General features: G+C 40.7%; 2 protein-coding genes across 3 annotated transcripts in view; one reads left to right on the top strand and one right to left on the bottom strand.

Annotated features, from left to right (window-relative positions):
- BMPR2 (bone morphogenetic protein receptor type 2) overlaps positions 1 to 23,306 on the top strand; it is a 201,305-nt gene that overhangs the window by 118,201 nt on the left and 59,798 nt on the right. The window lies entirely within an intron of this gene.
- LOC132597625 (dipeptidase 2-like) lies at positions 6,217 to 18,118 on the bottom strand. The gene is made up of 4 exons (XM_070046031.1): positions 18,079 to 18,118; positions 6,915 to 7,056; positions 6,544 to 6,613; positions 6,217 to 6,423 (listed from the first exon to the last, which is right to left on the bottom strand). The coding sequence occupies exons 1-4, from the start codon at positions 18,116 to 18,118 to the stop codon at positions 6,217 to 6,219; spliced, it is 459 nt and encodes a 152-aa protein (XP_069902132.1).

The following is a 23,306-nucleotide window of genomic DNA, read 5'->3' as shown; positions in this document are numbered from 1 at the left end:
ATAGTTCCCTGTGCCGTACAGTAAATCCTTGTTGTTTATCTGTTTTATATATAGCAGTGTGTATCTGTTAATCACATACTCCTAATTTATTACCCCCCTTTCCCTTTGGTAACCATAAATTTGTTTTCTACGTCTGAGTCTGTTTCTGTTTTGTAAATAAGTTCATTTGTATTATTTTTTAGATTCCACATATAAGTGATATAATATTTGTCTTTGTGACTTAGTTCACTTAGTATGATCATCGCTAGCTCCTTCCATGTTGCTGCAAATGGCATTCTTTTTTTTTTTTTTTAGAAATGGCATTCTTTAATTTCAGTTTCTATTAATATTGGCACAGAGATTAAAAGCCTGATGTTTAATTCAGGCTTTCTATTTTAGAATTTATGGAGTATGTTTTTCTGCCTTTGTTTTTTTGTTATTGTTTTTTGGGGTTTTTTTGTTGTTGCCATGAAATAGAATTTTCCCTACTGATTTTTATATGCGATTTTATTTTTATATTTTATAAATTTTTTTATTTTACTTTTGGCTGCGTTGGGTCTTCATTGCTGCGCATGGGCTTTCTCTAGTGGCGGCAAGCGGGGGCTACTCTTCGTTGCGATACACGGGCTTCTCATTGCAGCGGCTTCTCTTGTTGCGGAGCACGGGCTCTAGTTGCATGGGCTTCCGTAGTTGTGGCCCGCGAGCTCAGTAGTTGTGACTCGCAGGCTCTAGAGCACAGGCTCAGTAGTTGTGGCGCACGGGCTTATTTGCTCCATGGCATGTGGGATCTTCCCGGACCAGGGCTCGAACCCATGTCCCCTGCATTGGCAGGCAGATTCTTAACTACTGTGCCACCAGGGAAGTCCCTTATATGCGATTTTAAAAGAGGTTTTTACAGAATTCTTTTCCCAATAGAAATTTATGCTTATATTTAAAACAGTAGTTTACAATTATTTCACTACAGAGACTGCTTTTTTTCTACCTGTCCTGAGTCTCTCCGTGCCATTTTGGGGATGATTTTGTCTACCACAGTGTATTTTATTTAGTAAAAGATCACTTCTTTTCCCTTTAAAAAATTCAGTCAGACACATCTCAGTGCCAAGCCACCTAGCAAGTCAACATGGTATTTCTAGTTGCCAAAGCTGCTGACCAGAGGTCGGTGTTTCGAAGTGAAGGAAAAGGTTATTTCCTTTATCAAAGACTAAAAATACACTGAAATAAGTGCTAATAGTATCTGTAAATCATTTTATAAATACTGGAAATTGTTACTGAGTTCTGGTCTTTATGTGTATGTATATATCCTTGATATCTTAAAAATAAAAAGTTATCTTTGAAAAAGGTGAGAACCATTCTTAGAGTTTTTTTAATTGTGGTAAAATACGCATAACATAAAATTTACCATCTTAACCATTTTTAAGTGTACAGTTCAGTAGTGTTAAGTACATTCACATTGTTATGCAACAAGTCTCTAGTCTCCAGTCTCATCTTGCAAATCTGAAGCTCACAAAAGTTAAATATAATGTTCATCTTTGGGGAGTATTACATTTCTTACCCCACAATACAACCAAAGCGCTTTGTTTTAAATAAACAAATATCATTTATTTTTCCAATGTTAAAAGTTCATTCTGTAGTTAGTAGCGGGGTTATAGGCATTTCTTATATAGACTTTTTTGTTTGGACGTTAATATGTCTATAATTGTGAGAAAAACATGGGTAAAACTAGAAAAAGTTTTTATTCTAAACTATTCCTAAATGTCTGATTTTTAGATAATTTGAAAGTTGTATATATTTGCACACATCTCTGTAAGATGTTACGTGAGCAGTAGGAGGTATACTCATTTATTTGTTACCTATTGCCAATAATACTCATCAGTAAGCCACCTCTAAGTTCAGTGGCTTTAACAACAACCATTTATTCTCATAATCAGTGGTCTTGCAGATCTGCTGGAGTTTTCCTGATACAGGCTGGACTGAGCTCCAGGCTGCAGGGTCATTTCAGGTCTTCTCTGGGGCTCAGGATAAAGGGGCAGCATTCTACTCAGAATAGTTCTTCTCATAGTGGATTAGTTGATCACAGAGAGTTCGAACAAAACCACCCAAGCATATTTTAGATCTCTGTTAGTTTTATATTTGCCAACTTCCTGTTGGCTGAGTAAGTCACATGGCTAAATTTATTGGCAAGGGGTGGGGAGCTACAGTCCATCTACCTCCATAGGAGGCCATAGCAAGAATGTGGATCTATTTCTGTTACAGAAAAGTGAGAATTTTAGGAAGTAAACAGAATTGATTTCTAAACTTAAAAGGCAGATTTCTTTTAGCACCTATATATTTAGTACCAACTCTTTTCTGTATGTTATAAATTCCTCACTCCGTTTAAAATAAAATTTGTTGTATATAAGATTGGACATCTAAAATGTACACACAAATGGTATAAATCAAAATTATTTTTACTCTGCTAGCTTTTAATACAGATGTTTTAGTTAGGTAATTTTCTCCGTTCTTTTAAATAGCCTGTCAGTTACTGTAAAGATCAATACTTTTTCTTTTTTATTAGGTTGGTATTTTTTTATATGGTAGATATTAATCCAGCTATATCAATAATCACTTTAAACATCGATGTCTTATTTTTAGTTTTATTTAATTTATTTATTTATTTATTTTTGTGATATGCGGGTCTCTCACTGCCGCGGCCTCCCCCGTTGCAGAGCACAGGCTCCGGATGTGCAGGCTCAGCGACCATGGGTCACGGGCCCAGCCCCTCCGCGGCATGTGGGATCCTCCCAGACCGGGGTACGAACCCGTGTCCCCTGCATCGGCAGGCGGACTCTCAGCCACTGCGCCACCAGGGAAGCCCTTAATTTTTAATTTTTAAAATAAATTTACTTATTTATTTTTGGCTGCATTGGGTCTTCATTGCTGCGCGTGGGCTTTCTCTAGTTGCGGCAAGTGGGGCCACTCTTCGTTATGGTGTGTGGGCTTCTCATTGCAGTGGCTTCTCATTGCAGAACACAGGCTCTAGACGTGCGGGCTTCAGTAGTTGTGGCACACAGGCTCAGTAGTTGTGGCTCGTGGGCTCTAGAGTGCAGGTTCAGTAGTTGTGGTACATGGGCTTAGTTGCTCTGCGGCATGTGGGATCTTTCCAGACCAGAGCTTGAACCTGTGTCCCTTGCATTGGCAGGCAGATTCTTAACGACTGTGCCACCAGGGAAGTCCAGTTGGTATTTTTAGTTGATGATTTTTGAAGTGTTGGATCCATCAAATCATTGGAGCTACTGAACAATCACTCAATTAGAAAGATTAATGTGTTTTGTTTTGCAATTTGATGTAATACTATGCTATTTTTTAAAAACATAAATTGCTTTTATCTCATAGATCATATGATAACTATTTGTTTGTTTGTTTGTTTTTGTTTGAAAACCAAGATGGAGTTGTACTAAAACTGTAACTTCTTACACTGCCTAGCATTTCACTAGTGCTTCTAAGCAGGACATGTAGGTGCCTCTAAGACAAGTTTGTAGACAAAAATATGTACAAGGAGGGGCTTCCCTGGTGCCGCAGTGGTTGAGAGTCCGCCTGCCGATGCAGGGGACGTGGGTTCGTGCCCCAGTCCAGGAAGATCCCACATGCCGTGGAGCGGCTGGGCCCGTGAGCCATGGCCACTGAGCCTGCGTGTCCGGAGCCCGTTCGCCGCAACGGGAGAGGCCACAACAGTGAGAGGCCCGCGTACCGCAAAAAAAAAAAAAAAATGTACAAGGAGAAAGAAAGGAACATAAAAGAGAAGGAAAGGTAAAAAGAAGAATTGGAAAAAAGAAGAGGTGAGGAGGTGAGAAAGAGAAGTGTCTGTGTTGGAGAATGATTCAGTAGCAGCAACAGTTATTCTAAACTCCCCTTGGCTTCATCAATGCCCTAGATATTGTGTCACTTTACCACCGTTCTCTCACTGTCTGAGGAGTGGGGTTTGTAGGAACTGAGGAAATATTTATGAACAGTTTTGAGTGAGAATAATCAATGATGGATGATCTGATGATCTTTTCATGGAAGACCAGATGTGCATGTTTGAAGGTCTGTTTTAAAGAATTGTCAAGGCAATTGGCAAACTGTGTGGAAGGAGTGGGATCTGTGGAGCTCAGCAGCGGCGAGGTACAAAACAAAGAACCGCTTTGCACAAAGCCAGAAGGGATACACTGAAAGAATGATCAGAAAAGAATAATACATAGGAAATGTTTGTGCTCGTGTGCAAGGAAACTTTGTGGGGTATCTGTGGCTGCCAAAGTGACATCTGGCAGGATTAACTGGATCACCAGACCCAACAATGAGGACTGGGAAGGCAGCAATAACTGTGAGGCCTGGGCCCATGTGGGGGCAAGATTTTGAGAATGAGCACTTAGGTGACAAAATGGGATTCCCATGAACCGCAGCTCTGGTTAGTTTCTGGTCTGGAGCCAGATCCTCTCTCTGATGCAGACGTGGGAGGACGGAGCGGCAAGAACTGCCCAGCTGCTCATCTGGGAACTCATCCTCCAAGGGACTTTGTCCCTCGTTCTCCTCCCGTACCTGGAGGCGGCAGTCAGCGGGCAGCACCTCTCACAGCACCCCTGCGTACACCTGCTCAGACCACCTGCTCAGAGCTACTTTTCTGCCCCGCCCAGCATACCTGTTCCACCTGTCTGAAGACCCGCCGCACGTTTCCTCAAAGCACACCCCAGTGCTCTTCCTCACTCCAGCCACGCCCCAGCAACTCCTCTGTCAGTACCAGGTGTATGGACACGTCCTCCAGCCCCTGTAGGAACCTGTGTGGCCACCAGCCAGCCAGCTATTGGGCCTCAGATCTGTTCCCTGGTCCTGAGTCAGAACCAAAGCCCTATGTATCCAGCGTCCACTGAACCGCAGCCCTGGTCAGATATGGAAAATGGAGATTTGGAGAGAGTGAATGATTCACTCCTGCTCTTCATCCTTCAGAGGAAGTCCCCAAAAGTGCCCCGACTATTCATCAAAAGTCATTGAATTCTATTGTTAAGATCTATGCCTTTCACTGAATGCAATTTTTGCCTGCATTTATAAAGAGAAGAAAAGCTTTTTAAGAACTGGGTTGACCCCCCTGCATGCACAGACCCAACTACAGGCAGAGAAGATGGTCAACCCAGCGCAGACCTTGCTAAGAGTCTGCTCAGAGGCCCTGGGTCTGCTGGCACTGGATGGGCACAGATGCTGGGCAGATGAGCTCTGTGTGGTGTTTTAGACAAATATGATGACCTAGAGTAGGGCCAAACAGACAGGAGACCCCAGGAAGCAGACCCTGGGAGAGGGGAGATACCATTTGGGCCAGCACACCTGAGGCTGTGGTCAAGGCCATGAGGACCACAGTGTGGTGGGCACGGTGGCTCTGAAAGCCCCACTGCTGCCCAGCCAGCCCGAGACAAGCCACGGGGAAGCACCCACGGGCCAGCCCCGTCATCATCTCTGCCAATCCCGATGAACTTGCATCCAATGACTGCCCTGATGTGGTCGAAGTGATCTGAAGGATGGAAAGTCAGCAGTGTGGGGCTTCCAGGGTAGGGGTGGGGGTGATGACTGGCCTCTGTTGATTCCCCTTTTTGCAACCTGTAGGCCAAACAGGCCAGTTCCTTCATGGCCTGGCACCGAGAGTACCAACTAGAGAGCCCTGAGGTTGATCTGAAGTGATCCCAGCTGGCTCTAGACTGGACTTCAGATTTGGAGTGGACCCCAGAGCACCCCGTTTGGGTCATTTCCCACCCAAGATTCACCCTGCCTCCCAGTCTCCTTGAGAACCTGTGGGGGCTCCTTTCCCCGGGTGTGGAGGATGAGAGAGGAACAAGAGTACAACTGATGAAGACCCCAGAGACCTAAGGAGCTGTCCATTCCCTTGGCCAGAGGGATGGACCGGTGGACAGTCAGCTTGGCCCCCAGCACAGCCACCTGCCTGTTCACTCTCTTGGCCCCTGTGAGGAAGGTGTTCAGCCCTGGCTTTGAGGTCAGAGTCGTCTCCTCTCTGGGTTTGTGTGAATGGAGGAGCCGCAGCCCTGATCTGGGTGGTGTTTTGGCCCTGGGTTTCCAGGTTTGGAGGAGTATCTTACCACCTAGACCCCCACCTAGGGCTCAAGAGTTCAGGGGCTGTGGACTGTGGGTTTTGGAGGCAGAAGATATTTAACCTGGGGTTTGAGGAAATTGAGGGAGAAGAGGCTCAGGTTCAAGGGTTCCTGGTTTTAACCTTTTGCTTTAGGTATGAGGGCCAGGGCAGTCTCTCACCAGAAGCTGCAGGATATCATCAGGAACATTTCGAGTGTTCTTGCACACCCCCCTGGCAGCTGAGTGGGAGAAGATGGCAGGTGCCTGTGACACTTCTAGGGCTCGCCGTGCCACAGCATCCGAGACATGGGACAAGTCCACCATCATGCCCAGGCAGTTCATTTCTGCCACCACCTTCTGCAGGGACAGGATGGGGAGAGGGCATCAGGGCTGCATTTATCTTGTGTGCATTTATCTGTAGGGAACAGGCGGGGCTGTACATTTATGTGGGGCAGGGTATGGAACCTGGGTGCTTACCTCGCCAAAGCCGGTCAGCCGACTGACATTGCTGTAGAATGGGTGGATACCCTTTGCTGAGCTCTGTGCCCTGCAGGATGGCCAGGAGGCAGTCTGACTGGTGGCCATGGCTTGGCTACAAGAGCCTAGAAAGAGGTTCTGTCGAACCGTCTACACCTGCAACTCCCCGGTGCAAGAGGAGGGACCCAAACTGGGCTGTGCCTGGCAGTAGAAGGGCCCTTCTGGGGATTCAGTCTTGTTCTGCAAACCTCCATTCCCCTCCCCACCCCAGGTTCAGGGTCGGATCACAGGGGTAAACTTGCTTTGGGCCCCAGCGTGATCTTGGGCAGATCCCTGCCTCACTGGGTCCTTACCATCTGCACTGTGCTAACCAGGGCGTGTTGCAGGTGTGGGTGAGTGTCACGTAGCGCACACCCAGCGCATAGAAGGTATGCAAGATGGAGAGGCTACTCTCCAGTGAGTGGCCGCCCTCCACACCAGTGAGGCTAGCCAACTTCCGGGTATTGTTGAGAGCTGGGGGCAGGTAGGTCAGATGATCATTTTCAGAGGCAGGGGTAGCTTACTGAAGTCCCTAACACCTACCAAAAAAAAAAAGAATTGTCAAGTACGATAAGGTAGGTGCTTTGAGGGTAGGGGATGAGGAAATAGTCTGAGAACTATGGAATAGGTAAGTTAAGGATTTCAATGGTTTATTAAGGATGGTTTTCTGAATGGTGCTAATTATATAAAGCCCTGTCCAGTAAGACATGTTTTCCTCTATCCTATCTCTTAATCTCCAAGCTTTTTTTTCTGCTCTGTTCTTCCCTAGTGTATCTTTTATTAATTCTGGCCTTTGTGGTTGCTACTACTGCCTCTGCTGCCAAAACATTAGAAACGGTGAGAGAATATGCAGCCCTTTCATTTGTCTGCTTTGTTTAATATTTTTCTCTTGCCAACAAAATTGGATACTTTAAAAGTACTAGGGCTTCCCTGGTGGCGCAGTGGTTGAGTCCACCTGCCAATGCAGGGGACATGGGTTCGAGCCCTGGCCCAGGAGGATCCCACATGCTGCGGAGCAACTAAGCCCGTGCACCACAACTACTGAACCCACGTGCCACAACTACTGAAGCCCACGTGCCTAGAGCCTGTGCTCTGCAACAAGAGAAGCCACCACAATGAGAAGCCTGCACACCTCAACAAAGAGTAGCCCCTGCTCGTTGCAACTAGAGAAAGCCTGCGCGCAGCAACGAAGACCCAACGCAGCCAAAAATAAGTAAATGAAATAAATAAATAAATGAAATTCCAAAAAACAGCCCAGCTCTTTAAAAAAAAAGTACTAAATAAAACTGGAAGACTAAATGTATATAGATGTGAAATGTTTCTTTTCTTTGTTTTTCTTCTTTGTTTTTTGGGCTGCATCGGATCTTCATTGCGGTGCATGGGCTCTGTAGTTGTGGCATGCGGGCTCCAGAGAGTGTGTGTGCTCAGTAGTTGTGGCACACAGCCTTAGTTTTCCCTCAGCATGTGAGATCTTAGTTCCCCAACAAGGGGTCGAACCCAGCCACCCTGCATTGGGAGGCAGATTCTTAACCGCTGGACCACCAGGGAAGTCCCAGGATGTGTAATGTTTCTATGATGCTTAATAGGGATTACCTACAGTGGTCTTTTAATTATTATTATAATAAGTTCCACACTCATTACAAAGAAAAATAACTTGTTATATAGAACAGCAGCCCTGAATGAATTTTATCTGCTCATAATGGCACGGTTAAATCTTGAAAACATTATTGAATAACAGATCCAAGGCACAAAAATTCTATTTATATAAAATTCAGAAATGGGCAAAACCAATCAGGTAGAGAATGTAATACTATTAAGAAAAACAAGGAAATGATTACCACAAAAGTTAGGATACTGTCTTTTTTTGATGAAAAGAAAGGCGGTTATTACCCAGAAGGAGCAGGTAGGGGTTTGGGGAACCTAGATGTTCTGTTTCTTGGCCTAGGTGGTAGCTACATGAGTGTTTACTTCATAATAATTTACGGAACACTGCATTTGTATTATAAACACTTTTGTGTATTGGGTTATGTTTTGTAAAAAAAAGTGGTTTAAAATAAGACAATTATGGGAAAAACTAGAAAACAGGCAAACAAATTTAATAGAAAAAAGATAATTTTTCTCTACCTGTTTATCTTGCTTTCCTAATTCGAGTGGGCACAAGTTACTATCATAATGAAGAGAACATCAGAGGGGGCGGGATTTATCCGTACAATGCAATTTATATTTTGCTGTCTAGTCGGCAAAGACTGGAAGATGTAACTTCCACTTTTATAGTTAAATTATTTCACGGTCATTTTCTGAGGGGTCTTTAGTATGAATTCTGGATTTAGAAGTATCATTTATATACCAGTTAGAAGAATTGACTAAGTATATTTTAGTCAATCTGACTCTTTTGTATGATTCTGTATTGTGAGAGTTTTAATTTGTTTTGTTTTACGTAATGAATATTGCAGTGATTAGATTTCTGTTTTCCTAATGTTAACTTAGGCTCAAATTGACTTTTCTTAGTTAGGTTATTGTTGATTTGTAAGGAGTATGAAATAATTATTTTCAAAAGCTGTTGCATGCAGTAACAACACTTTTGTTTTATCATATCTATATATAAAGGTAAAAAATAAAATCTCAGCAAAATAGCGACAATTAAGGCCTGGTAGAATTATACCAAAAATATTTTGAGAACATATCTAATGATGTTTTCTTTATACTTTTATGTTATTTTTTAAAGGTAGCATAGTCTGCAGATTAATCTTTATCTTGTATTTTTTTCTATTTACTAAAAATTCTTAACCTATTTACTTACATTCTATTTTTAAGCTTCTTATTTAATGACTTTATTCCAGTGAAATATAACTATTTTTAATTCATTCTTTGATAAGAGAAACAAAATGCTGAACTTCAGTCTTCTTAATCACAAAGCAGCTGTTTTAAAGACATTAAAATTTTAAATACATAGAAGTTAAGATTGATAGGCACTGATTATCTTTCCTGTGTTTTCTTCTCAAACTTATTTTGGGGAAGGGAGTTTAACGCAGTTTGTTTCTCTTTCTCTCTTTCTTTCCCTTTAGTTTTCTGCTATTCCTTTTATAATTCAGTCATAAAAGGGCTGGACTCAGCAGAATATGAAATATTTTTGTTTATTGTTGTTATTTGTTGTGTTTGTTTCTTACAGGCTAGGTCTGTTTACAGTGATTAACAAGGAAAGTTAAATTTAAAATAGTCTTAAATGTTCAGTATTAAATACCATCTTGGAGGAAAAAAAACAAACTGCCTCCTACTGCCTCCTCTCAATTTGTTTTTGGGACATTAAACATAAACATTAATCTGATTATGATTACTGTATAGTTACCATTCCAAACATAATAATTAAAATAAGTCAACATTGTTTACTCTTTGTAAAAATATTTGTTCAAAACACTATGCTGCATAATATATCATCATTACTGAAATCGTATTTAGCAATCTGAATTATTTTGCTATGGAATTCATTTAACTCCGACTACATTAATTGTTTGATTTAAGTGTTTTTCTCTGCTTTTATGAAAAGCAAACTCTTAAAAAATTTTTTTTAACTTAATCCCTAATTTGCCTTTTCACACAGAGTTTTAAAAGATTAAGGAGCCAATATAACCAGTGTGTGTTATGTTTAAGATTTCCTTTGTTGTTTGCAGCACATGCAACAATGTTGTTCTTTCTCTGACACAGACCCAGACAAAGGCCGAGTGTAGCAAGGAAGCAGACAGCTCGCCTCCAGTAGTGGCCCCTGCCTGGCTCCAGGATTTGTAAACAGAAACATCCCAGGCTCCAATGAGGCAGACAGCGCTTCCCTGTCAGTTCTGCATTCAGGAAGTGCTTGCTTGTACAAGCCCAGACATTGCACACAGGCATACATAGCAGTGTTTACATTTGGCTGAGTATTTAACTGAGAAAGCTGATAGGGAGGAAGAGGAGGGTTTATTAGAACTAGCAGAATACAACAATTTCAGGGATAGCCTATATATAGCATATATGTTTTTTAAAAAAAGATACAAAAAACAAAAGTTTGGAGTTTTTTGGTTAAAGGCCTCTTTTATTGCACACATATGTGAATATACATACTGAAATATTTTTCTTGGCAGTTTTTCAGAGATTTCATATTTTTAGACCATGTGACATATACTGAAAACTTTTTCACTTAAAATATTTAACCATTAGCATGATTTTTAATGATTAAAAATATTTTAACACTTTTTTTCTTCCCTATTATATGAATTAATAATTTCTATTTCAGATTTTGGGTTAATGTATACTTTTATGTAAACTTTATGTTGAATTTTCTTTTGTGAATTTGAGAATAAAAGTAAAGAGAATGCTGAGCCTTCAGGAAACACTAGAAGAGTTCAATAGAATTTTGGAATTAGAAGGACTTTAGAAGTTACCTAGTATAACCACTTTTTTTCTAATAGTTTAATTTTAATAGCAAACATATAGGAACAGCACAGCAGACAGACAACATTAAAAACATGTTACTGTATGTGTGACAACTCGGAAAAGTATAGTGAATGGGTGGAATCTACTGTATAATAAAAATGTTACAAACACCATTTAGTTGCTGTCAGTAAGAAATTTACTTGTTTTTGAAAAAGTCCAAATGCTGGCATTGTTCAGAAACATTTAACAGGTTTATTTATATTTGTTATGAAGTTGAACTGCTGAAACTTGTTCACTGAAACACTTAGACTTGCATTTATACTTTCTGTGTCCTTGTTTATATTAAAAATTGACATACAAATGAAAATAGAAAAATTGCCAATACCTAATTTCTGTCCCTATTTTTCCACTCCAAATCATACCTTTTGACCCCGTGGTGGGTTGGGGGGAGGAGGTCTAACATTCAGAACTATTAACAGGAAGGAAAGAAAAAAATTATTTTTTGAGAATGAAATGTTTCCTGTCATACTGGATTCTTAAGTACATTCTCCACACATGTAGCATGCTAGTTGACTGTCTCTTGGCATAACAGTTACACATTTGGCATGGATAGCACACAGGTTGCTGTCTTCAATAAAGGCCAACCAGGACTCCCCTGGTGGCACAGTGGTTAATAACCCACCAGTCATTACAGGGGACGCGGGTTCGATCCCGGGTCTGGGAAGAACCCATATGCCGTGGAGCAGCTAAGCCCGTGTGCCACAACTACTGAGCCTGCGCTCTAGAGCCCACGAGCCACAACCACTGAAGCCCGTGTGCCTAGAGTCCGTGCTCTGCAACAAGAGAAGCCACTGCAATGAGAAGCCTGTGCACCACAATGAAGAGAAGCCCCCGCTCACTGCAACTAGAGAAAGCCCGTGTGCAGAAACGAAGACGGAACTCAGCCAAAAATAAATAAACAAAAAATTAAAATTAAAAGAAAAAGGCCAGCCAGACAGGATTCATTCCCCTCCTGCACTATGGAAGTGCAGATTTGTTTTGACTTCCTGAGCAATTTCTCACACCAAATACTGACAGGGAAGTTTGGGAATTAGAATTTTAGTCAACTCGTAATAACGTCTAATTTTATGGACTGCTGCAGTACCGGCTCTGTAATGATGAAGTGTCTTCACTATAAGCAGCTGAGATAGATGCTACAAAATTTTCCTATTAAAATTTTTCTATTTTTATAGAAGTCCCTTAGTCTTCTTTTAAAAGTTTGTTTTCTTAAAATTTACATTGATTTATAACAAGTTAGGCTGTCTGTTTTTAAAACCCAAACTAGATTATAAAAACGTTAAGGCAAGCACATTGAAAACATAAAGAAGAGATTGCAAAGGATGAGATGGAAAGATTGGAAATCAGTTGCAATAATGTAGAAAAACTCAATGGTCTGAGAAACCTTAATAGCCCCGGAGAATATCACCATAGGCTAATTGATATCCAAAATTATGACCCCAGTCATGTAGATACTTGCTCCAGTATATTTAGGTTAAGAAGGCAGAAAAAATACACATTGTATAGCATTTTATATAAAATGCTTTAAGTTAAAAAAGTATTTAATTGTGATACTCATTAGCTTTTATCCAGCATCTTTTGCTCTTCTTTACTATCATTTCTCAGTTGCACTAATAGGCAAGGGAAATAGCCCCTTTTTTGCAATAGGTGGTAATAAGGAGCTTAGTTTTGAATATGTTGTTTAGATATCTCTAAAATATTCAATTAGGAATATAAAGTATATTTAAGAAACTATAGGTACATAAATGTTTTTGCAATGATATTTATTTTAAATACCTTTGTTGGACTATAATTGCTTTACAATGGTGTGTTAGTTTCTGCTGTATAACAAAGTGAATCAGCTATACATATACATGCATCCCCATATCTCCTCCCTCTTGTGTCTCCCTCCCACCCTCCCTATCCCACCCCTCTAGGTGGACACAAAGCACCAAGCTGATCTCCCTGTGCCATGCAGCTGCTTCCCACTAGCTATCTATTTTACATTTGGTAGTGTGTATATGTCCATGCCATTCTCTCACTTTGTCCCAGCTTACCCTTCCCCCTCCCCGTGTCCTCAAGTCCATTCTCTATGTGTACGTCTTTATTCCTGTCCTGCCCCTAGGTTCTTCAGAACCTTTTTTTTTCTTTTTCACATTCCATATATGTGTGTTAGCATACGGTATTGGTTTTTCTCTTTCTGACTTACTTCACTCGGTATGACAGACTCTAGGTCCATCCACCTCACTACAAATAACTGAATTTCGTTTCTTTTTATGGCTGAGTAATATTCCATTGTATATATGTGCCACATTTCTTTATCCATTCATCTGTCGATGGACACTTAGGTTGCCTCCATGTCCTGGCTATTGTAAATAGAGCTGCAGTGAACATATTGGTACATGACTCTTTTTGAATTCTGGTTTTCTCAGAGTATATGCCCAGTAGTGGAATTGCTGGGTCGTATGATAGTCATATTTTTAGTTTCTTGAGGAACCTCCATATTGTTCTCACCAACAGTGCAAGAGGGTTCCCTTCTCTTCACACCCTCTCCAACAGTTATTGTTTGTAGATTTTTTGATGTTGGCCATTATGACCAGTGTGAGGTGCTACCTTGTTGTAGTTTTGATTTGCATTTCTCTAATGATTACTGATGTTGAGCATCCTTTCATGTGTTTCTTGGCAGTCTGTATGTCTTCTTTGGAGAAATGTCTGTTTAGGTCTTCTGCCCATTTTTGGATTGGGTTGCTTGTTTTTCTGATATTGAGCTGCATGAGCTGCTTGTATATTTTGCAGATTAATCCTTTGTTAGTTGCTCCATTTGCAAATATTTTCTCCCCTTCTGAGGGTTGTCTTTTTTTTTTTGCGGTATACGGGCCTCTCACTGTTGTGGCCTCTCCCGTTACGGAGCACAGGCTCCAGACGCGCAGGCTCAGTGGCCATGGCTCACAGGCCCAGCCGCTCTGCGGCATGTGGGATCTTCCCGGACCGGGGCACGAACCCATGTCCCCTGCATCGGCAGGTGGACTCTCAACCACTGCGCCATCAGGGAAGCCCCTGAGGGTTATCTTTTCGTCTTGGTTTTATGTTTCCCTTTGCTGTGCAAAAGCTTTTAAGTTTCATTAGGTCCCATTTGTTTATTTTTGTTTTTATTTCCATTTCTCTAGGAGGTGGGTCAAAAAGGATCTTGCTGTGATTTATGTCATGGAGTGTTCTGCCTATGTTTTCCTCTAAGAGTTTTATAGTATCTCCCCTTACATTTAGGTCCTTAATCCATTTTGAGTTTATTTTTGTGTATGGTGTTAGGGATTGTTCTAATTTCATTCTTATACATGTAGCTGTCCAGTTTTCCCAGCACCACTTATTGAAGAGGCTGTCTTTTCTCCATTGTGTATTCTTGCCTGCTTATCAAACATAAGGTGACCATATGTGCATGGGTTTATCTCTGAGCTTTCTGTCCTGTTCCATTGATCTATATTTCTGTTTTTGTGCCAGTACCATGCTGTCTTGATTACTGTAGCTTTGTAATATAGTCTGAAGTCAGGAAGCCTGATTCCTTCAGCTCCATTTTTCTTTCTCAAGGTTGCTTTGGCTATTCACGGTCTTTTGTGCTTCCATACAAATTGTGAAATTTTTTGTTCTAGTTCTGTGAAAAATGCCAGTGGTAGTTTGATAGGGATTGCACTGAATTTGTAGATTGCTTTGGGTAGTATAGTCATTTTCACAATGTTGATTCTTCCAATCCAAGAACATGGTATATCTCTCCATCTGTTTGTATCATCTTTAAATTTCTCTCCTCAGTGTCTTATAGTTGTCTGCATACAGGTCTTTTGTCCCCTTAGGTTGGTTTATTCCTAGGTGTTTTTTTGTTGTTATTGCAGTGGTATATGGGAGTGTTTCCTTAATTTGTCTTTCAGATTTTTCAGCATTAGTGTATAGGAATGCAAGAGATTTCTTTGCATTAATTTTGTATCCTGCTACTCTATCAAATTCAGTGATTAGCTCTAGTAGTTTTCTGGTAGCATCTTTAGGATTCTCTATGTATAGTATCATGTCATCTGCAAACAGTGACAGTTTTACTTTTTCTTCTCTGTTTTGGATTCCTTTTATTTCTTTTTCCTCTCTGATTGCTGTGGCTGAAACTTCCAAAACTTTGTTGAATAATAGTAGTGAGAGTGGACAACCTTGTCTTGTTCCTGATCTTAGAGAAAATGGTCTCAGTTTTTCGCCATTGAGAGCGATATTGGCTGTGGGTTTGTCATATATGCCCTTTATTATGTTGAGGTAAGTTCCCCCTATGCCTACTTTCTGGAGGGTTTTTACCAAAAATGGTTGTTGAATTTTGTCGAAAGCTTTTTCTGCATCTATTGAAATGATCATATGGTTTTTCTCCTTCAATTTGTTAATATGGTTTATCACATTGATTGATTTGTGTGTCTTGAAGAATCCTTGCATTACTTGGATAAACCCAACTTTATCATGGGGTATGATCCTTTTAGTGTGCTTTTGGATTCTACTTGCTAGTATTTTGTTGAGGATTTTTGCATCTATGTTCATCAGTGATATTGGCCTGTAGTTTTCTTTTTTTGTGACATTTTTGTCTGGTTTTGGTGTCAGCATGATGGTGTACTCATAGAATGAGTTGGGGAGTATTCCTCCCTCTGCTATATTTTGGAAGAGTTTGAGAAGGATAGGTGTTAGCTCTTCTCTAAATGTTTGATAGAATTCGCCTATGAAGCTATCTGGTCCTGGGCTTTTGTTTGTTGTAAGATTTTTAATCACAGTCTCAATTTCAGTGCTTGTGCTTGGTCTGCTTATATTTTCTATTTCTTCCTGGTTCACTCTCAGAAGGTTGTGCTTTTCTAAGAGTTTGTCCATTTCTTCCAGGTTGTCCATTTTATTGGCATATAGTTGTTTGTAGTAATCTCTCATGATCCTTTGTATTTCTGCAGTGTCAGTTGTTACTTCTCCTTTTTCATTTCTAATTCTATTGATTTGAGTCTTTTCTTTTTTTTCTTGATGCGTCTGGCTAATGGTTTATCAGTTTTGTTTATCTTCTCAAAGATCCAGCTTTTAGTTTTATTTATTTTTGCTGTCATTTCCTTCATTTATTTTTCATTTATTTCTGATCTGGTCTTTATGATTTCTTTCCTTCTGCTTCCTTTGGGGGATTTTTTGTTCTTCTTTCTCTAATTGCTATAGGTGTGATGTTAGGTTCTTTATTTGAGATATTTCTTGTTTTTTGAGGTAGTGTTGTATTACTATAAACTTCCCTCTTAGAACTGCTTTTGCTGCATCCCATAGGTTTTGGGTCATCATGTTTCATTGTCATTTGTTTCTAGATATTTTTTGATTTCCTCTTTGATTTCTTCAGTGATCTCTTGGTTATTGAGTAGTGTATTGTTTAGCCTCCATGTGTTGTAGTTTTTACAGATATTTTCCCGTAATTGATATCTAGTAATAGCGTTGTGGTCGGAAAAGATACTTGATACGATCTCAATTTTCTTAAATTTACCAAGGCTTAATTTGTGACCCAAGATATGATCGATCCTGGAGAATGTTTCATGAGCACTTCAGAAGAAAGTGTAATCTGCTGTTCTTGTATGGAATGTCCTATAAAAATCAATTAAGTCCATGTTGTTCAATGCATCATTTACAGCTTCTGTTTCCTTATTTATTTTCCTTTTGGATGATCTGTCCATTGGTAAAAGTGAGGTGTTAAAGTCCCCTACTATGATTGTCAATTTCTCTTTTTATAGCTGTTAGCATTCACGTTATGTATTGAGCTGCTCCTGTGTTGTGTGCATAAATATTTTCAATTGTTATATCTTCTTCCTGGATTGATCCCTTGATCATTATGTAGTGTCCTTCTTTGTCTCTTGCAGTAGTCTTTATTTAACGTCTGTTTGTTTGATATGAGAATTGCTACTCCAGCTTTATTTTGATTTCCATTTGCATGGAATAACTTTTTCCATCCCCTCACTTTCAGTCTGTGTGTGTCCGTAGGTCTGAAGTTGGTCTCTTGTAGACAGCATATATATGGGTCTTGTTTTTGTGTCCATTCAGCCAGTCTGTGTCTTTTGTTTGGAGCATTTAATCCATTTACATTTAAGACAGTTATCGATATGTATGTTCCTATTACCATTTTCTTACTTGTTTTGGGTTTGTTACTGTAGGTCTTTTCCTTCTCCTGTGTTTTCTGCCTAGAAAAGTTCCTTTAGCATTTGTTGTAGAGGTGGATTGGTGGTGCTGAATTCTGTTAGGTTTTGCTTGTCTGTAAAGGTTTTAATTTCTCTGTCAAATTGGAATGAGATCCTTCCTGGTGTAGTAATCTTGGTTTTATGTTTTTCCCTTTCATCACTTTAAATATGTCCTGCCACTCCCTTTTGGCTTGCAGAGTTTCTGCTGAAACATCAGCTGTTAACCTTATGGGGATTCCCTTCTATGTTGTTTGTTGTTTTTCCCTTGCTGCTTTTGATATTTTTTCCTTGTATTTAATTTTTGACAGTTTGATTAATATGAGTCTTGGCTTGTTTCTCCTTAGGTTTATCCTACCTGGGACTTTGTGCTTCCTGGACTTGATTGACTATTTCTTTATACATATTAGGGAAGTTTTCAACTGTAATCTCGTCAAATATTTTCTCTCGCCGTTTCTTTTCCTCTTCTTCTTCTGGGACCCCTATAATTTGAATGTTGGTGTGTTTAATGTTGTCCCAGAAGTCTCTGAGATTGTACTCAATTCTTTTCATTCTTTTTTCTTTATTCTGCTCTGCGGTAGTTATTTCCACTATTCTATCTTCCAGGTCACTTATCCGTTCTTCTGCCTCAGTTATTCTGCTATTGATTCCTTCTAGAGAATTTTTAATTTCATTTATTGTGTTGTTCATCATTGTTTGTTTGCTCTTTAGTCTTCTGTGTCCTTGTTAAACATTTCTTGTATTTTGTCCATTTTAGTTCCAAGATTTTGGATCATCTTTACTATCATTACTCTGAATTCTCTTTCAGGTAGACTGCCTATTTCCTCTTCATTTGTTTGGTCTGGTGGGTTTTTACCTTCCTCCTTCATCTGCTGTGTATTTCTCTGTTTTCTCATTTTGCTTAAGTTACTGTGTTTCAGGTCTCCATTTCGCAGGCTGCACGTTCGTAGTTCCTGTTGCTTTTGGTGTCTGCTTCCAGTGGGTAAGGTTGTTTCAGTGGGTTGTGTTATGCTTCCTGGTAGAGAGGACTGGTGCCTGTGTTTTGGTGGATCAGGCTGGATCTTGTCTTTCTTGTGGGCAGGACCTCGTCCGTTGGTGTGTTTTGGGGTGTCTGTGGACTTATTATGATTTTAGGCAGCCTCTCTGCTAATGGTGGGGTTTCTGTTCCTGTCTTGTTAGTTGTTTGGCATAGGGTGTCCAGCACTGTAGCTTGCTGGTCGTTGAGTGGAGCTGGGTTTTAGTGTTGAGATGGAGATCTCTGGAAGAGGTTTTGCCATTTGATATAATGTGGGCCCGGGAGGTCTCTGGTGGACCAACGTCCTGAACTTGGCTCACCCACCTCAGAGGCTCAGGCCTGACACCCGGATAGAGCACCAAGACCCTGTCAGCCACACAGCTCAGAAGAAAAGGCAGAAAAAGGAGGAAGGAAAGAAAGAAAAATAAATAAATAAAATAAAGTTGTTGAAATAGAAAACAATTGTTAAGAATAAAAAATGTGGGCTTCCCTGGTGGCTCAGTGGTTGAGAGTCTGCCTGCCGATGCAGGGGACACGGGTTCGTGCCCCGGTCTGGGAAGAGCCCACATGCCACAGAGCGGCTGCTGGGCCCGTGAGCCATGGCCGCTGAGCCTGTGCTTCCGGAGCCTGTGCTCTGCAACGGGAGAGGCTGCAACAGTGAGAGGCCCATGTACCGCAAAAAAAAAAAAAAAAAAAAAAAGAATGAAAAACTTAAAAAGTATTAAGGGCTTCCCTGGTCGCACAGTGGTTGAGGGTTCCACCTGCCGATGCAGGGGACACGGGTTCGTACCCCTGTCTGGGAAGATCCCACGTGCCACAGAGCGGCTGGGCCTGTGAGCCATGGCCGCTGAGCCAGCACGTCCGGACCCTCTACTCTGCAGCGGGAGGGACCACAACAGTGAGAGGCCCGTGTACTGAAAAGAAAAAAAAAAAAGTAATAAAAAAAAATGAGAAAGAAAGAAGGGAGCAACCAAACCAAAAACTAAATCCACCAATGATAACAAGTGCTAAAAACTATACTAAAAAAAAAAAAGGACAGTCAGAACCCTAGGAGAAATGGCAAAAGCAAAGCTATACAGGCAAAATCACACAAAGCAGCATACACTTACACACTCACAAAATGAGAAAAAGGAAAATAATATATACAACTATAATTTAAAACAAAAGGAAGAGAGAAACCAAATCAATAAACAAATCTACCAATGATAATAATCTCTGAACACTAAACTAAGTTAAACATAAAACCAGAAACAAATTAGATGCAGAAAGCAAACCCCAAGTCTACAGTTGCTCCCAAAGTCCACCTCCTCAATTTTGGGATGATTCATTGTCTATTCAGGTATTCCGAAGATGCATTCTACATCAAGTTGATTGTTGAGATTTAATCCACTGCTCCTGAGGCTCTGGGAGAGATTTTCCTTTCTTTTCCTTGTTCACACAGCTCCTGGGTTTCAGCTTTGGGTTTGGCCTCGCCTCTGCGTGTAGGTTGCCTGTGGGCATCTCTTCTTCACTCAGACAAGACAGGCTTAAAGTAGCAGCTGATTAGGGGGCTCTGGCTCACTCAGGTCCAGGGTGGGGAGGGAGGGAGGGGTACGGAATGTGAGGCGAGCCTGCGGTGGCAGAGACCAACATGACATTGCAACAGCCTGAGGCGCGCCATGTGTTCTCCCAGGGGAGTTGTCCCTGGATCACGGCACTCTGGCAGTGGTTGGCTGCACAGACTCCCGGGAGGGGAGGTATGGATAGTGACCTGTGCTTGCATACAGGCTTCTTGGTGGCTGCAGTAGCAGCCTTAGCGTTTCATGCCCGTCTCTGGGGTCCGTGCTGATAGCCGTGCCTCATGCCCATCTCTGGAGTTCGTTTAGGCAGTGCTCTGAATCCCCTCTCCTCGCGCACCCGGAAACAATGGTCTCTTGCCTCTTAGGCAGTTCCAGAGTTTTTCCCAGACTCCCTCCCGGCTAGCTGTGCCGCACTAGCCCCCTTCAAGCAGTGTTCACGCGGCCAACCCCAGTCCTCTCCCTGGGATCCGACCTCCGAAGCCCAAGCCTCAGCTCCCAGCTCCCATCCGCCCCGGCAGGTGATTGGCAGCGTTTCTCTGTGCGGAAATCTCCCCGCTTTGCCCTCTGCACCCCTGTCGTTGGGCGCTCCTCTGTGGTCCTGAAGCTTCCCACCACCAACCCCCACACAGCCCCTGGCTCAACCAGTGAAGGAGCTTCCTAGTGTGTGGAAACCTTTCCTCCTTCACGCCTCCCTCCCGAGGTGGAGGTCCTCTCCCTATTCTTTTGTGTCTGTTTTTCGTTTTTTCTTTTGCCCTACCCAGGTACGTGGGGAGTTTCTTGCCTCTCAGGAAGTCTGAGATCTTCTGCCAGCATTTAGTAGGTGTTCTGTAGTTGTTGTTCCACATGTAGATATAGTTTTGATGTATTTGTTGGGAGGAAGGTGATCTCCACGTCTTACTCCTCTGCCATCTTGAAGGCCCCCCCACATTAGTTGATTGATGCAGTTATTCCACATATTCCAGAAACCAGCTGCTGTATTTCCTAATCAAGGAGATTTTCCTGGCACATACACATGATTATTCCTACACAGCTAAATAGTTGCGACAGGTCAAGGGCAGAGACCTCTTTCCTTATGTTACATCTTAAAGATTATTCAAAGCTTGTAAGTTCTAGCTCCTCAACATACGTTTAGAGAATCCAAATTTGACCCTGCCTGGCACGAGTTTCCTATTTAAGAATGTCTTCATTTAGGCCAAATATGAAATGTAGTACCTCATATTACTATCCTTGTAGTTTTTCTCATGGTATTTCTATGTCTGGCATGCACAGAAGATATCAGTTGCCCTTTATTACAGGTAAAACCAGCACTTATGTTCTTTTGAAGCATGTTTAAATTACACCCCCTACAACTTCTGTCAATGGCTCAACTACCTTTTTTTTGTTTTTTTTTTTTTAATTTATTTTTGGTTGTGTTGGGTCTTCATTGCTGCCTGCAGGCTTTCTCTAGTTGCGGGGAGCAGGGACTACTCTTCATTGCGGTACGTGGGCTTTTCATTGCAGTGGCTTCTCTTGTTGCAGAGCACAGTCTCTAGGTGCGCGGGATTCAGCAGTTGCGGCATGTAGGCTCAGTAGTTTTGGCCTATGGGCTGTAGAGCGTAGGCTCAGTAGTGTGGCACACGGGCTTAGTTGCTCCACGGCATGTGGGATCCTCCCAGTCCAGGGCTCGAACTTGTGTCCCCTGCATGGCAGGCAGATACTTAACTAGTGCGCTGCCAGGAAGCCCATCAACTACCATTTTTAAGACTGGGTATAGCTCTTCTCATCTTCTCAGCTATTTCAGGTTTTCTTTTGGTAGTAAAAGAACATATAATGACTACAAAATCTGTTGAATTCCACTGCAGAATAAGATGGCTTTTTATTTAGCTTGTTGGTTCCTCTGTTTTTATCAGTGCCATCCATAAAGCATTTGATTCCATTATTTATTATAAAGATACTGCCATGTTTATTAATTTTGCTAAATAAAATGTGGATCTTTTGCAGAAGAAAACCTACCTGATTGTATGTTTTTGATGCTAGCTATTGCTTTGTAATCTGGAAATGTCATTTACTTATAGATAATGCTGCACAGGGTGCTGTTTGAACAGACATACAGTTGTGAGGAACATTCTTTGATTTACAACTGCATTTATTCCTTATCGAATCTGTTTTTTGCAGTATTCTTGGCTTCATAATGAATGCCAAGCTTCTCCTCGTGAACATCATCCCAGAACTTTTGGTTTCATATCAGGCTGATCTGTCTGCCTCAATGATTCTTCAACACCTCACAGTTACGCAGAACAGTTTAACTGTACTTAAGAACATCTTTTAAATGGTTTTGTTCCCCTCCCTTTATTCTATAGTTCATTGTAAAGACATCCTTTGACTATCCTATGTTGATGATTCTTCTAAGATGTAGATAGCCCCGTGTACTTGATTTATTATGTGCCTATTTTATTAATCTTATCTTTTAATATTTGGGAATAAGGAGAGCAGAGGATAATAGCTGTTTTTGGTTTTTTTTTGGTAAACCTACTGGCCATTTCATATAAAGTAGGATTTAACGGTGACAGTGTGAAATTGGTAAGATGCCTGTGGTATGTTTATATTTTGTAGACAAAGGAAAATAAGTTGAAAACTATCATTTTATTATATAGTTTGGCACTATACAATCGTGGCAGTTAATAATGGTGGTTAATAGTAGGGGTTAAGGAGAATTTTTGTTTGTGCAGTAAATCTTAAGTATCAGATACTAGCATTTCTAAACTCAGACATTCAGAGAAACTGGGATACCAAAAGTCAGATGTTAGAGGATAATTCCTTATGATAGTAAAGCAGGAACATTTTGTACACAGCCAATAAATAGGGAAGCTCATACATGAAAACTGGTACTACATTGTGAACTCCTAGAGAACAAGCAGTGAGTTCTTTTAAAATGATGGTTGTTGGGTTTTCTGCTGCTTAAAATAGAAAATAATCCATATTTATTGTAGAATATTTAGAAAATACATATATAAAAATTGCTCAAAATTTTTGCTAACATTTCAGTGCATTTCCTTCTAGTCTTCTTTTCTGGGCTTAAGTATTTTATAGTAGAACATATGATATAAAATATATACAGTTCAACATAAAGCATCATCAAACCCAAATCCAGAAAAACATCCCAGATGACCCCTGTGTTTTGTCTCTTCCTAATCACAACTCATTTTTCCCCCTTTTCAGGATAGCTGTTATTATGACTCTTATGATAATCATTTCCTTGATTTCCATAATTTTTTCTGTAATCTTTCTTTAGTTTGTCTATCTTTTGATATATGCCCAAGAGTTTAATATAGTTAAATTTTTCCAGTTTTTAAACTTTATATTAATTAACTCAGAGCCTTTTCTTTTGTGTCTTGCTTCCTTCACCCAACAAGATGTTTTCAGATTTGTTTGTGTTACTGACAAAGCTGTAATTCTTCTGGCATATTTGTTCGTTTGTTTTTAATATAATGAATGCAAGTCATTTCCACACTGCTGCATAGTATTCCATTG

The sequence above is a fragment of the Globicephala melas genome, chromosome 7 (assembly GCF_963455315.2).
Source record: "Globicephala melas chromosome 7, mGloMel1.2, whole genome shotgun sequence".
Classification (NCBI taxonomy): domain Eukaryota; kingdom Metazoa; phylum Chordata; class Mammalia; order Artiodactyla; family Delphinidae; genus Globicephala; species Globicephala melas.
Note: the sequence above shows the minus strand (reverse complement) of the source record. Positions and strands in the feature narration are given on the sequence as shown.

Bases quoted from the DNA above. Each gene is read 5' to 3' on its own strand.
- LOC132597625 (XM_070046031.1), bottom strand. From the start codon at position 18,118: ATGAGAAAACAGAGAAATACACAGCAGATGAAGGAGGAAG. The intron at 7,057-18,078 runs GTAAAAACCCAC...ACCTGCCCCCAG, and splicing joins ACAGCAGATGAAGGAGGAAG to CTCTCAACAATACCCGGAAG. The intron at 6,614-6,914 runs GTTAGCACAGTG...GCCATCCTGCAG, and splicing joins CACACCTGCAACACGCCCTG to GGCACAGAGCTCAGCAAAGG.